General features: G+C 44.9%; 1 protein-coding gene across 2 annotated transcripts in view; it reads right to left on the reverse strand.

Moving 5' to 3' along the window:
* Window positions 1-1,092: 1,092 nt before the first annotated feature.
* CD99L2 (CD99 molecule like 2) overlaps window positions 1,093-16,246 on the reverse strand; it is a 105,220-nt gene continuing 90,066 nt past the window's right edge. For both annotated transcript variants that reach the window (XM_044306557.1, XM_044306556.1), the window contains 3 exons: window positions 11,361-11,480; window positions 7,553-7,618; window positions 1,093-4,249 (listed from right to left, as the gene is read on the reverse strand). In XM_044306557.1, the coding sequence (XP_044162492.1) occupies window positions 4,185-4,249; window positions 7,553-7,618; window positions 11,361-11,480 (251 nt within the window). In that variant the 3' untranslated portion in view covers window positions 1,093-4,184. The remainder of the gene's footprint in view (window positions 4,250-7,552; window positions 7,619-11,360; window positions 11,481-16,246) is intronic.

A 16,246-nucleotide genomic window follows, 5' to 3' on the forward strand; every position in this document is an offset into this window, starting at 1 on the left:
TTATCTTGTTCATCAAAAGCAGACAAATTCATTCAGCTGTGACAGTGACACAAAGTTAAAGGTGACAGGTTTTACACATAAAAGATTTGATTTCATTAGGGTGATCCAATGAGCAAGGCACCAAATTAAGAAATATCCATCACTTAAAGAATCACTCCCACTTAAATCTTTATTCTCTGACCTGTTAGAACATGATGTAAACTATAATGAAGGTAATCTTCTTACCAGAGATTTTATTTGTTTTGTTATAACCTCCCTTCTGATCCTAAGCTGTGTCATGTGACCAGCACTCTGACTCTCCAAATAACACAGCATCTTATGTGTGGACAAGAAGCCTATGGGAGCCTCAATGTCAGTCTCATAGGAATGAATAGTAAGTAACTGACTTCTTGTCCTGTGTCTGTTGGAGATTAGAGTGCTGGTCACATGACACAGCTGAGGATAAGGAGAGAGGTTATAACTCACAAATACATTCACTGGTAAGAAAATGACCTTCACTACAATTTACATCATTTACCTTTCTAACAGGTCAGAAAATAAAGATTTTTGTGGGAGTGCTTCTTTAAAAGAAGGGTGAAATTGAAGACTTCTTCGTAGCTTCTGCTCCCCTCCCCCTTTAGACAATGTCAATCCTGTCCATGGATTGTGTCTGGTATATCATAAACAGCCCGCCCATGGACCACAGCGGTGCTGTGTCTGGAGGAAAGAAATAACATGACCCTTTCTTCTAATCCTGGAGAATACCTTTGGTATTGAGGAATTAAAAATGGCCAAGCTGGCAAAAATTGTATGTAATGGTTGCATCCAGTGTTAATCATCAGAGAGCAGAATCTACTTAAGGCCGAATGCACACGGCCGTGTTCCGCGGCCGAGAGCGGTCCGTGGTATGCCGGGATGGATTCCTGTTCAGAGCAGGAGCGCACGGCGTCATTGGTTGCTATGACGCCGTGCGCTTCATGCCGCCGCTGGACAACAGTAATACAATAGTGTATTACTGTAGTCCAGCGGCGGCATGAAGCGCACGGTGTCATAGCAACCAATGACGCCATGCGCTCCTGCTCTGAACAGGAATCCAGCCCGGCATACCACGGACCGCTCTCGGCCACGGAACACGGCCGTGTGCATTCGGCCTAATGCTGTAACCAGAAAGTGGTTGGAGGAAATTAAAGGGGTTGTCCAAGTTATATTTATTGATGACCTATCCTAAGGATTGTATAGCCAGCAAATGTAGGATGTAGCACCTTTGCAATACAGAATAATAACATTTTGCTGCCTTCACTTTTAATTCCAGTTGGTTTTTCTGTGTTGCTGCTTGGAGACCGTCAACAAGCTGCTCGACATTCTTCTAATTCTTATCCCAGCAGTGTCTCTGGTCTAATTATCATCATAATCCTTTGTAGCAGGAGTAGGCATCACTGCGGCTAATTGGTACAGACCGTTTTTACAAAGTGTGCTGTCATTACACGGCGAGACAAATGCCTTAGGATTTTGATTAACAAGTGAAATATGTTTTTTTTAAAGGTAACCTTTTTTTAATTATTTTTAAGAACAGAATTTATTTGGGTGGTACTCCATGTATAGAGAGTATACTGCTTTTCGTGTTAACAATCAGAAAAGTATTGATCGGCAGTCTCCAGGAAAAGATGAAGCACAGCCCAGAAACCAGGGAGTTATAGGGAAGAGGCATACAGAGCTTTATCTGTGTACAGTCTTAGGCCCCTGCCTTACCTAGGCCTCCAGCAGAGCATTTAAGGGAGTTGTCTGGCCTAGGGGACAACAACCCCAATGGTTGTAACCTGCAGCACAAAAAAAAAAAAAAAAAAACCTCTCTGTGGCCACTCAACGGCACATCACTGCTAGTGACATGTCCTTCTAGAACGTGGCCGCTGATTGACCACACCATTCATGGGACCAAGCTGCTTACAGTCTGGCGCAGACCAGACGTGTGCAGGAATAGGCTGGACCATCAAAAGCTGAATTTTGTTTTTTAATTGGTCACAGGTTACGACAATTGAAGTGGTCAGATACTAGAGTGGACAACCCCAACAATTCCCTACCCTTTAATTATTTAAAAAAATCTTTATTATAGAAATACCAACAATACAAACCATTTTCTAACAAGCATCCACCCCCTATCACCACACCACTATTTGGTAAAGGGGGAGAAAACTCTTTGTATCCCTCATGTTTCAACCATGCCTCTCATATCCATAAAAAATTATCAACCGTTTCTTCTAGCCCACTTCTTTTCCCTTTCTTAGACATTCATTTACCAGGGATTTCACCTTCAAATTAGGAGGTTCCTTTATAATCCAGTTAGTTAATATAACATTCCTAGCTACAAATAACAAAGACATAATTGCTTTTATTCTGTTCACAAGTGGATCCAATTCCAATCTAACTCTAAAAATCCTATCTATTATTTCATACCAGTAGACATGCAACTTGGGACTCCTCCCTTTAATGATAATGAGATGACTCTGCTGACCTTGTCCCATTCTACACTGAAAAACAGAGCCGCTGAAAACAGGAAATATCATCCAATTGTGTGGACGTCAGTAACTAGTGAAAATAAATCTGTGATATTTCAGAATCCCAGTGTGAAGTATCTAAAATATAGTGATAAAAGTGGTATGAAAAAGATCAGGGAACAAGTAGAACATCGCTAAAAACATGTTCTGTAAAGCTCCTCTTTAAAACAGGTCATGTATTAGGTATTCGCCTGTGTTAATGCAGATTAGGAATTTGTGTATTATTAAGCAGACAAGTCATGGTATTAACAATCATAAATAAGAGTGAAGCCATAATAAGGCCTCATGCACACGAACGTATTTTCTTTCCGTGTCCGTTCCGTTTATTTATTTTTTTGTGAACCGTATGCGGAACTATTTATTTTAATGGATCCGCAAAAAAACGGAAGTTTAACCGTGTGTATTCAGTTACTGTATGTCCGTATTTCCGTTCCGCAAAAAAATAGAACATGTCCTATTATTGTCCGCATTACGGACAAGCATAGTACTGTCCTATTAGAGGCCAGCTGTTCTGCAAAATACGGAATGCACACGGATGTCCTCCATATTTTTTGCAGACTGCAAAATACATACCGTTGTGTGCATGAGCCCTAACACTGAATAACTATATAGCCAATATTAATCAAAGGTGAAGCTTCGTTTTAAAGGGTCACTGATTAAAAAGAAAAAAAAAAGAAAATTTTGATATGGCAGAGAGATATCAAACGGTTTGATTAGTGGGAGTGCGGAGACCCTGCCACTCGCTAGAACGAGACGGAAGGCACTCCCTCAACCTCACTACAGTAGAAGTCAATGAGTCCTTCTCTATTCCGTCCCCTGCAGCAAGGAGAGCGTGCAAGCTCTTCTCTCTCCTCGTTTTAGAAATTGGCGAGGTCTGAGATCAGACCCCCCACAAATCAAACTTTTTAATGTCTCTATGACATGAAAACTCGGGGACTTTTTAAAGGCTGTGTCCAACTTCACAAACCATTTTTAAATTGCTCCAATTTATCTAAAATGAAGCATCTGTGCAAATATTCCTAATCAAAAGTTTTCCCATTGCTGTGTTTTGGGCTCCTCTGCTGAGATCTGTGTGTTTCTATGGTAACAGACAACACGCCCTGTAGTCAGATCCTTCTTGCTAACCTAACAGGCAAATAAATAAGAATTTGGGACCAGATGATGGGAGTATGGCTGCAGGATCAGACAACGCAGAGTATGTGGTCTGTTACCATAGACATGGATGTGTTTGTCTGCATAGGAGCTATAGAAACAAACTGATGCATTTGGGCAGAAAATAAAGGGAGTACATAGCATTTACATCTAGTTTGTTCTGCATATTAGAAAGCCATATAAAATAAATTAAAATAACCTAAAAAGCTAAAATGTACAACACATTTAAAGGGATCATCCAAATACAATGGATACAAATCCTAAGCTTATGAGCTATGATCCCCAATAAATAAGAAACAAATGTACAACCCCCAACAGAAATGAGGTGGAGTATTTATGCAAGTGAGTGGCAAGGAAACCAAAAGGATTTTCCCATTGTAATCAGATTCTGTCATTTCGGTAGTGAGATAATAGCGATTAGGCAGCTATAGGAAATACTTTTCCTACTCAGCTGTTTTCATAACGGATACCATGGGTAATATAACTGTCTGGCTGCGTTGTTCACACTTTTGATGGGTCTCCCGTGGGCACTGCAGCAGACTGAGGCTCCAAAGCTGAATATTTCACTGAAAAAGGAAAGGTAAATCTGTTAGACTACAAGGCTCACATAGTCATCGCCAACATCTTATCAAACCCATTTCGCCCAGCTGCTGGGCTATGTTCACATCTGCATTCTGTCTAGGATTCCAGTAATTTTAATTGCAAGAATAGTGCAGCGTACAGCAAAAGAAACCATAATGGAACCCCATTCTAACTTTATTATATGATGGATAAGGCTGAGGGCTCATGTACACAAACTTATTTTCTTTCCGTGTCCGTTCCGTTTTTTTTTGTGGACTATACACGGAACCATTCATTTCAGTGGGCCCGCAAAAAAAAAGGAAGTTACTCCGTGTGCATTCAGTTTCCTTATTTCCGGGAAATAAAACAGAACATGTCCTATTATTGTCCGCATAACTGACAAGGATAGGACTGTTCTATTGGGGGCCAGTTGTTCAGTTACGCAAAATATGGAATGCACACAGATATGATCCATATTTTTTGCAGACTGCAAAATACATACGGTCGGGTGCATGAGCCCTTAGAGTTAGGTCGGGTGCATGAGCCCTTAGTGTTAGGTCGGGTGCATGAGCCCTTAGTGTTAGGTCGGGTGCATGAGCCCTTAGTGTTAGGTCGGGTGCATGAGCCCTTAGTGTTAGGTCGGGTGCATGAGCCCTTAGTGTTAGGTCGGGTGCATGAGCCCTTAGTGTTAGGTCGGGTGCATGAGCCCTTAGTGTTAGGTCGGGTGCATGAGCCCTTAGTGTTAGGTCGGGTGCATGAGCCCTTAGTGTTAGGTCGGGTGCATGAGCCCTTAGTGTTAGGTCGGGTGCATGAGCCCTTAGTGTTAGGTCGGGTGCATGAGCCCTTAGTGTTAGGTCGGGTGCATGAGCCCTTAGTGTTAGGTCGGGTGCATGAGCCCTTAGTGTTAGGTCGGGTGCATGAGCCCTTAGTGTTAGGTCGGGTGCATGAGCCCTTAGTGTTAGGTCGGGTGCATGAGCCCTTAGTGTTAGGTCGGGTGCATGAGCCCTTAGTGTTAGGTCGGGTGCATGAGCCCTTAGTGTTAGGTCGGGTGCATGAGCCCTTAGTGTTAGGTCGGGTGCATGAGCCCTTAGTGTTAGGTCGGGTGCATGAGCCCTTAGTGTTAGGTCGGGTGCATGAGCCCTTACCCTGGGTTCAGACCTGAGCGTTCTGAAACGAGCGCTCTGTATGCGCGATTGTACGGGCGTTTACAATCGCGCATACAGAGACAGGCGTGCACACATTGTCGCGCGTTCCCGAATAGCTATGTGCGGGAACGCGCGACAAACGGCCAAAAAAAAGCTCAAGCACTTGTTTGAGCGTCGGGCGTTTTACAGCACGATCGTACACGCTGTAAAACGCCCAGGTGAGAACCATTCCCATAGGGAATCATTGGTTCTTGCCTGTTGTGCGTTTTACAGCGCGTAGGAACGCGCTGTAAAACGCTCAGGTCTGAACCCAGGGTTAGGGTTATGGCTTCCTCTCCCATTATAAACAGAAGCTCTATCACAGATGTGAACAGAACCTTATCCAACTGTGTGGAAACCTTTAGGTTGCTCGAGTGCACAATTCCCTAGGAACAATTGTTTTTGTGAACAGCAGCAAAAGGAATAGTAGAGAGATAATTGTTTATGCATTAGGGAGATTGGACTGTGAAAATGGTGCAATGTGGTCAATTTGTCAAAATGGTGCACACGGTATTTGATACAACTCAGACGTTTTTGCTTAAAGGGTGACTGAGCTTTCACAAAACTTTTGGTATGTCATAGTGGCCTGAGTTCTAAGACCCTCACTGATCGCTAGAACGAGGAGACAGAAGCACCTGCATAGCCCCACTCTCTCCTTGCTGCAGGAAAAGAAGCGTTATACACTCAATAGAAAGTCTATGGGCCCCTTCCTGCTTGTGTGAGCGAGGAATGATAGAGAGCTATGGGAGTTAGCGGGGGGGTCTCAGCACTCAAACCCCCACCAATCAAAACCTTTGATATGTCTCTATGAGTTATCAAAAGTTTGTGAAAGCTCCGTGATCCTTTAAACCAACTCATCACTGACCTATTCTACCACAATATTGTTTATTTGACTACTCTTACGAGATTACTCTTACGGGGGTCCATTTTTCTGAATACTAAGGCTTCACAGGCACTGGAGGCGCGCAGCTGCTGGAAGGATGTATCCTTCCTGTACAGCTCGTCTTCAGCGAGCACCAGCACCCACATATTTACCGCAGCACGTCCTAGTGAAATGCACGATTTTACTAAAACACACTGACACCAATGACGGGGTACGCCATAATATCGCTGGACGACCAATGACTGAGCCACAGCGGAGGCATGAAAAGACTGGGCTAGGCGAGAGGTCTAGCCCTCGCCCAGCCCCTCTGTGCTCAAATAACTAATTTGCCTATAAATAAAAGTAAAGATATTTCAGCAGTGGTTCAACCTAGAAACAAAAGGTATTAATTTAATCAGCATGATTAACCTTACCATGCAGGTTTAAAAGGAGTGATGACAGACGCTCTTTAAAGTTGTATCCACATGTATTCTCGCTGGATGATCACTGCACCCGACAATCACAAAATGACTGCTCTCAAGTCCCTGCGCCATTTACTGACTGCAGCGCCAGTCCCATACACACAATGACTGGTGGGAGACCCAGTGGTCACATACAATATATATCACCTACCCTGTGATAAATACTGGACACAGGCCAACCCCTTTAAGATTCATAGAAAATATGCCCCAGAGTGGGCATTCATGCCAATTGTTACATATTTATACTCTTCTAGTCATTATCAATCCGTAAACTACATTTTGTTTTTCGGACTTGGCACACGTCTTACTTCAGTGCATGATGTAAAGATGCAGAGAAATGGATTGATCAACATTTTCCCATTCAACATTAAAAGAGGAATACAACATTAAAGGGGTATTCCAGTTACTTTACGTTATCCCTTATCCACAGGACAGGGGATAACTATTAGATCAGTGGGGGTCCTACCACTGGGACCCTCACCAGTGACAAGAACCCCCTCCAGTCCCCTGAAATAAATGGAGCGGCCGATTGGGCATGCACATAGCCGTTTCATTCATTTCTATGGGCATTCCGGAGATAGCCAAGTAGAGCGGCTATCTCCGGAATTTCCATAGAAATTAATGGAATGGCCGCACCGCACGGCATGCCTGACCGGCTGCTCCATTCATTCCAGTGGGTGTGGGGCCTCCGTTCCTGTGATCGGTGGGGGTTCCAGCGGTGGGATCCCCACTGATCTAACCGGTATCCTATATCCTGTGGAAGCTCAACACTTGTCTCACCTTGAGGTTCTTCTGTCATCACATTCTCCATGTTCTCTCCTTTCACATACTCAGCATTAAGTCCCTCTGTGGAATAAATAGGGTACAGTTATCAATCGCGGTTCTACAGGTCGGTATCAGAGGAGACCGCTACTAAACAGAGAAGCAGTGGAACGGCTGTGTCACTTCAGACCTCCATATACTGATCTACAGAGGCCCATTATCCCGCGTTCTGAGCAGCATTAATACAGCTGTCCTTGCTGGCTTCACATATCAGTTTCTTTGTGCTGGAGGCAACAACAAAAAATATCTAACTCTTCTGCACGCCTCATTTGATGTTTTCTGTTGCAGGGACCAAATGATGCTGTGTAGCAGTATGGAGACACCATTATGAAAGGCTTCACAAATACAGAATGGTGCAAACTGTAAATGACTGAACGGAGATTACATCACGGGGAAGTAAATGAGGGAATATAATTAGATGAGCAGTGAAAGCTGTTTGTCTCTGAAAGAGACATGGTATTAATAAGCACTCTACAAGAGGGCTCAGCACAGTTTAATCGTGTGGCGGCAAAATCATGCATGGCTGAAAGTAGCAGGAAAAGGCCCAAGCTACGAGAGGGCGCCATAGTGAATGTAGCACAATTTATATGCCTAGTAGCAGTGCGACGGCCTGACTGCCATGTGACGGTCAGCCGATGTGTCTGCACCAGAGACTGCATGGCCACAATGGCTTTTGGTCTTTAATTAGTACATAAAGAGGTTTTCCAGGGAGAAGAAACATTTTCAAACATCTTCTAGGGAAAAAATAAAAAAGTTTACGTAGCTCAACAATCCCCCACCACTCCTGTTCCAAGGGGCCGAGTCGTCTGCAGTTCTCTACCACCTCTGCACGTGTCCCAGTGTCAGGACATCATCGCTGCAGCAGGGAACCTGGCATCCTTACAATGGAAGCGATTAGGGATCATTGAGGGGGAGTATAACTATTTTTGACCCAGCTCAAAGGATTAAATATTTTGTTCTATGGAAACTCCAATTAAAGGGGTTGGTCAATTTAGACTAATTTTTTTAAATGCTGTAAACAAAAGCAAGCATGTAGTGTCATACTGTCCCCCCCAGGATCCTCCCATGCGCGCTTTCCTCTGAGTACTATTTGGCCCAGTGTATGCTGTAACAGCTTCTAATCAGGAAAAATGTCTTCATTATTTATTTTACTCAAATATATAGCGCTGACATATTCCGCAGCGCTTTACAGACATTAGCATGACACTGTCCCCAATGGGGCTCACAATCTAAATTTCCTATCAGTATGTCTTTTGAGTATAGGAGAAAACCAGAGTACCCGGAGGAAACCCATGCAGACACGTTGGGAACATACAAACTCCATGCAGATGTTGTCCTTGGTTGGATTTAAACCTAGGACCCCACCGCTGCATGAATTAAGTCAGTTTTTGTTGAAGTCGCACAAAGGATTTCGTCGGCTGTCCTGCGGTCCCAGGACAGCAGAGGTATGTCCCGATTTAAACTGTCTCTGTGTTTTGCCAACATCTCCCTGCTCCACCATACACCTAGCCTGCAGCACTGAATAACAGTGCATGGTGGGGGGTTAGGGTCCATTCACTTATCCGCAAAATGGGTCTGCATCCGTTCCTGTGGACCCATTCATTTTTAATAGGGTCTCAAAAGATGCGGACAGCATCCGTTCCGCGGGCCCGCAAAAAAATAGAACATGTCCTATTCTTGTCCGCAGCCAAGGACAAAAAAAAGGCATTTCTATTATAGTGTCGGCCATGTGCGGTCTGCAAAATGCGGAACACACATGGCCAGTGTCCGTATTTTGCGGATCCTCAATTTGCGGACCGCAAAACAGTTGTGGACGTGTGAATGGACCCTTATTATGATCATTCCCCAGCCTTCATTGCACTTGCTGCTGGAGAGAGCAGGATGAGCTCCATTCACCAGAGGAATGGGGCTAGGGGAGGGTTACTTTTTTATTTTATTAACAATACAGGCTTCACTGCTGTAAGGGAGCATTGCTTTCTACTGTGTTGGGACACTAGGGGGGCACACCTACTGTATGCTCATTAAGTGGTGGTGAAGCGTTGCCTGTAACCTCCCAGTGTTTCTGGGCAGCAGATCGCTGTTTACGCCGCATGTTCTGCTGACCAAAAACAATCATTTAGGTGCTCGGCTAATCATCAGGTGACCGGCTGCACCTTTGGATGGGAAACAAACGTTTGCAGCAATGTCTGATTATCTGGACGTGTAAATCCACCTTTAGGGTCACCACATGAAGAGGACAATGAGGACCTCTTGCCTAAAGGAATTTCCTGCAGCTGTCTATTCCTTATGATCCCGTCAAGGTTAGACACCATTTCCTTACAGTTGTGTCATCGGGTCTTAGGCCTTCTGTTCAATATAGAAATGATAATTTCCACATAGTGCATGAAAGCCTACACCACTTGTACTGAGAGGTGTTACTGTATAAACAGCATCTGTTCTGTGAGCTAGCGTTTGGGCTAAATGACTCATGTCACATGCGCCAATTCAGTGATGGCAGCCGTTTGGAGCCGACAAATTGGCAACTAATCGCTGGAAAAGTTCCAGAAGGAGTAAATGTGACATGAAAGCTTATTGTTGGACGTAAACTTATAAACCCGACCCATTTACTATACACCTGTAATTTGCACTCTTCTGAAGTGGTAAGAAAGGGTCCGGGGCTTCACGCCGCCCACCGCATTTACTATAACCTTTGTCAGAAAGAGGTGGAAGTTATAGCTGAAGACTACACCAGGCTGTAACTGGCGTAGTCCTCAGTTTCCAGTGAACGGCAGGGCAGAGATGCGCCTGATTTGTTGAGAGGCATCTGCAGGGAGATCAAGACTGGCGTATGGATGCACGAGTCATGATAAATGCCCCCCTTTGTGTCTACAGCTCGTAAGTAGGGACGAGCAAACTCAAACTTTACAGGTTCGGTGTTTGGGTGGTGAGGGGACTCCGTTATGGACTCGTAGACGGAATGCAAAACGGAAGCCTTTAAGAGGCATTGATCCGTCATAATAGAAGTCTATTGCCAAGCATAACGGATCCGTCTAGTTCCCGTTATGCAGTATGGAAAACAAAGTTCTGCACAAGGGAAACCAAACTGATCCGTTATGCTTGGCCATAGACTTCTATTATGATGGATCTTAACGGCCTCTTAAAGGCTTCCGTTTTTTAATCCGTCTACGAATTCCATTTTATATCCATAACGGAATTCCTAACCCACCCGAAAACCGAACCTGTAAAGTTCAGGTTCACTCATCCCTACTCCAAAGCAGACCTAGATTTATCAGACACCAGAAACTCATGTTTGCAACTTTTTAAATGCCATTTGTGCAAATTTTATTTTAGAAAATAATCTTGAGAAATCTTCCTAAAAGTTTCTGTTGACCAAGTTAGCAAAAAAAAAAAAACTTAGGGGGTAGAGTAATAAATGGTAGCAGGACCAGACTACACAACTGGCTTAGTTGCCCGGATTCCACCTTTCATTTTGGACAGTTCCTTTGGAAAATGAAAGGTGGAATCTGATTGGTTGCTATGGGCAACTAATCCAGTTCTACTTTACACCAGTTTAATAAATGACCTCCATAGTATGTTACTATGGAGATAAACAGATATCAACTGAGTAATACATTTTTAATAAAGACTTTGGGGGTCATTTAAGACCGGTGTTATATTGGGTTGCACTCAATATGCCTCCCACTATACGTCATCCTGTATAACACACCCTGTATGCTCTAGATCATTTGCACCCAAACCCTGGAACAGCAAATGGAAAAGCACATACGTTGAATACTGAAGCAGAATTTCTTTTGTTGATAGGAGATGTAACTGGACACGGCCCCAACTAATGCCATCACCAGAGCGCTTGCAATCCCTGCAATGGTTCCAGTTTCAGCCATATTTCCTGTCACAAGAAAAATTTAATTAAGTCAAAAATGTAATGTTCATGTTAAGTAGCATTTTCTCTCAAATAAAATACGGATGCCAGCCATGTGTGGAACAAGCAGCCCATGATAGAAATGCCACGAAATGAAGCAACAGATGCGGAAGTGACTGGGTCCGCATGTGAGGCCAAACAATGGTTGTGTGCATGAGCCCCAAGACTCTGCCACTGAGAAAGGAGCTGTAAAGTGGAGATTTGTTATTTGCCACCCAGCTTTTCTGATGCCTGCTCCCCTATAAAAAAAAAATACAGCATTCCCTCCACTGATCCTCCAACACCTGGGTCCCTACTGCTCTCCACTTCCTGTCCCAGCACTTGAGATGCTGGAAAGGCCCCGCTAGGCCAATCACTGAATGACGAGCGTCACCTCTCAGACCCTGGCATTTCTGGCACATTTAGCCGGGACACCAAGTGGAGAGCAGCAGGGACAGGAGCAACACCGGAAAACAGCAGCACGGTCAGTGGAGCCAAGTATTGCTGTCATTAACATCTTGACAGTTTTTTATTTTTTATTTTTTTATTATTATTTTTTTTTATTCCCCGCAGAAATACTTTTACAGATGCTGAGTAGTGATGGCTAACCTCCGGCACTCCAGCTGTGGTGAAACTACGACTCCCAGCATGCTTCATTCATTTCTGTGAAGTTCTGAAAACAGCCAAGCAGTTGTGCATCTTGGGAGTTGTAGTTTTACCACAGCTGGAGTGCCGGAGGTTAGCCATCACAGCTTATAGAGTCTTATTCCTCATGCAAGACACCGTACAAATAAATAAGACGCTGATGACGGGGGTCCTGCCTCTATGGGTATCGGGCAAGTCCATATTTCCCCTGCAATGTACAGAAGTCCAGGTCCGCCTGAACGAGAAACAAGCTTTGTAGCAGCTCTCTGCTCTTACTGATAGAGGTCCTCTATTTTAGGGCTCATGCACACGGCCGTAGCTGTTTTTGTGGTCCGCAAATTGCAGGAACACAAGACACAGATACTGGCCTCGTGCATTCCGTATTTTGTGGAATGGCCAGCCCCTTAGAGAACAGTCCTATCCTTGTCTGTAATGCAGACAATAATAGGATATGTTCTATTTATTTTATTTTTTTGAGGAACAGCCATGCGGACATACGGAAACTGAATGCACGCGGAGTCGTTTCATTTTTATTTTTTGCAGCCCCATTGAAGTGAATGGTTCCACATAGGTGCCGCAAAAAAACAGAACAGAAACTAAACAAAAATACATTTGTGTGCATGAGCCCTTAAGCAGACATTGTTAATAAGTCTACCAGACTTAAAATCCAACAGGTGCAGAAGGGGTGCAGAGCCATTCAATTGGGCCGAAAAAGATGCGGATAGCATACCACATGCTGTCCGCATCCAGAGTTCTGTTCCGGGGCCCTATTCTTGTCCACAATTGCGGATAAGAATAGGCATTTCCATCATAGTGCTGGCCGTGTGTGGAATGCACATGGGCCGGTATCAGTGTTTCGCAGATCCTCAATCTGCGGATCGCAAAACACTACAGCCGTCTGAATGAGTCCTTCTTACAAGGACAGCCAAGTGTGCATGCTGGGAGTTGTAGTTTCACAGCAGGCTAAGTGCCGAAGGTTACTGACCCCTGGTTTATCGTATCACCTACAGAACTAGCTGTTCCTAGCGCTGAATATCATTATGACTACGACCAACATCATCGTTTCCCAACTTGCACACCAATCCCTAAAGCGTCAAAAAACAAAATATAGTTCTACAAACCTGTTAAAAGCTTTACATTAGCTATGCTTAACACAATTAACCAGTTCTATTGGTTTTCTAGTTAAAGGCTTTGTACACCTTTGGGGCAATTTTTTTTATTTATTATTGCACCGATTTTGAGCTAAGAACAATTTTTCAAATTGGTCTTTATTAAAAAAATATGGCGTCCTTTTTTCTGTACAGAGCCGACATACTGTTATCGCAATTCATGTGATTTTCTTCTTCTTTATGTGGTGCCAAATCAATTAGGATTTTAAGTATGAGCTCATACAGCTTTCTCAATGAGACCAATACAGGCTGGTATCCTGGAAAATATGCCATCCTTTATTCAAGTAACATACACTTATATAGAAGATGTGAGGTAGACAAAAAGGGTGGTCCTTAACCACCTCCGGACCGCCTAACGCAGATGTGCGGTCCGGAGGTGGCGGCCCTGCGCAGAGTCACGCATATACGCGTCATCTCGCGAGGGCCGGGATTTCCTGTGAACGCGCGCACACAGGCGCGCGCGCTCACAGGAACGGAAGGTAAGCGAGTGGATCTCCAGCCTGCCAGCGGCGATCGCTCGCTGGCAGGCTGGAGATCCGAATTTTTTAACCCCTAACAGGTATATTAGACGCTGTTTTCATAACAGCGTCTAATATACCTCCTACCTGGTCCTCTGGTGGTCCCTTTTGTTAGGATCGACCACCAGAGGACTCAGGTAGGTCAGTACAGTCGCACCAAACACCACACTACACTACACCCCCCCCCCCCCCCCGGTCACTTATTAACCCCTTATAAACCCCTGATCACCCCATATAAACTCCCTGATCACCCCCCTGTCATTGATCACCCCCGCAAAAAGCATACGGACGTCTGAATGGAGCCTTACAGGGGGGTGATCAATGACAGGCGGGTGATCACCCATATACACTCCCTGATCACCCCCTGTCATTGATCACCCCCCTGTAAGGCTCCATTCAGATGTCCGCATGATTTTTACGGATCCATGGATCGGATCCGCAAAACACATGCGGACGTCTGAATGGAGCCTTACAGGGGGTGATCAATGACAGGCGGGTGATCACCCATATACACTCCCTGATCACCCCCCTGTCATTGATAACCCCCCTGTAAGGCTCCATTCAGACGTCCGCATGTGTTTTGTGGATCCGATCCATGTATCCATGGATCCGTAAAAATCATGCGGACGTCTGAATGGAGCTTTACAGGGGGGTGATCAATGACAGGCGGGTGATCACCCATATACACTCCCTGATCACCCCCTGTCATTGATCACCCCCCTGTAAGGCTCCATTCAGACGTCCGCATGATTTTTACGGGTCCATGGATACATGGATCGGATCCGCAAAACACATGCGGACTTCTGAATGGAGCCTTACAGGGGGTGATCAATGACAGGCGGGTGATCACCCATATACATTCCCTGATCACCCCCCTGTCATTGATCACCCCCCTGTAAGGCTCCATTCAGACGTCCGCATGTGTTTTGTGGATCCGATCCATGGATCCGTAAAAATCATGTGGATGTCTGAATGGAGCCTTACAGGGGGGGGTGATCAGTGACAGGGGGGTGATCACCCTGATCACCCCCTGTCATTGATAACCCCCCTGTAAGGCTCCATTCAGACGTCCGCATGTGTTTTGTGGATCCGATCCATGTATCCATGGATCCGTAAAAAATCATGCGGATGTCTGAATGGATCCTTACAGGGGGGGTGATCAGTGACAGGGGGGTGATCACCCTGATCACCCCCTGTCATTGATAACCCCCCTGTAAGGCTCCATTCAGACGTCCGCATGTGTTTTGTGGATCCGATCCATGTATCCATGGATCCGTAAAAAATCATGCGGATGTCTGAATGGATCCTTACAGGGGGGGTGATCAGTGACAGGGGGGTGATCACCCTGATCACCCCCTGTCATTGATAACCCCCCTGTAAGGCTCCATTCAGACGTCCGCATGTGTTTTGTGGATCCGATCCATGTATCCATGGATCCGTAAAAATCATGCGGATGTCTGAATGGAGCCTTACAGGGGGGGTGATCAGTGACAGGGGGGTGATCACCCTGATCACCCCCTGTCATTGATAACCCCCCTGTAAGGCTCCATTCAGGCGTCCGCATGTGTTTTGCGGATCCGATCCATGGATCCGTAAAAATTATACGGACGTCTGAATGGAGCCTTACAGGGGGGTGATCAATGACAGGGGGGTGATCAGGGAGTCTATATGGGTGATCACCCCCCTGTCATTGATCACCCCCCTGTCATTGATCACCCCCCCCCCCCCCCCTGGTAAGGCTCCATTCAGACATTTTTTTTGGCACAAGTTAGCGGAAATTTTTTGTTTGTTTTTGTTTTTTCTTACTAAGTCTCATATTCTACTAACTTGTGTCAAAAAATAAAATCTCACATGATCTCACCATACCCCTCACGGAATCCAAATGCGTAAACATTTTTAGACATTTATATTCCAGACTTCTTCTCACGCTTTAGGGCCCCTAAAAAGCCAGGGCAGTATAAATACCCCACATGTGACCCCATTTCGGAAAGAAGACACCCCAAGGTATTCCGTGAGGGGCATATTGAGTCCATGAAAGATTTAAATTTTTGTCCTAAGTTAGCAGAAAGTGAGACTTTGTGAGAAAAAAACAAAAAAAAAAATCAATATCCGCTAACTTATGCAAAAAAAAAAAAAATTTGAGGAACTCGCCATGCCCCTCATTGAATACCTTGGGGTGTCTTCTTTCCAAAGTGGGGTCACATGTGGGGTATTTATACTGCCCTGGCTTTTTAGGGGCCCGAAAGTGTGAGAAGAAGTCTGGGATCCAAATGTCTAAAAATGCCCTCCTAAAAGGAATTTGGGCCCCTTTGCGCATCTAGGCTGCAAAAAAGTGTCACACATGTGGTATCGCCGTACTCAGGAGAAGTTGGGGAATGTGTTTTGGGGTGTCATTTTACATATACCCATGCTGGGTGAGAAA

The sequence above is a fragment of the Bufo gargarizans genome, chromosome 9 (genome assembly GCF_014858855.1).
Source record: "Bufo gargarizans isolate SCDJY-AF-19 chromosome 9, ASM1485885v1, whole genome shotgun sequence".
NCBI lineage: Eukaryota > Metazoa > Chordata > Amphibia > Anura > Bufonidae > Bufo > Bufo gargarizans.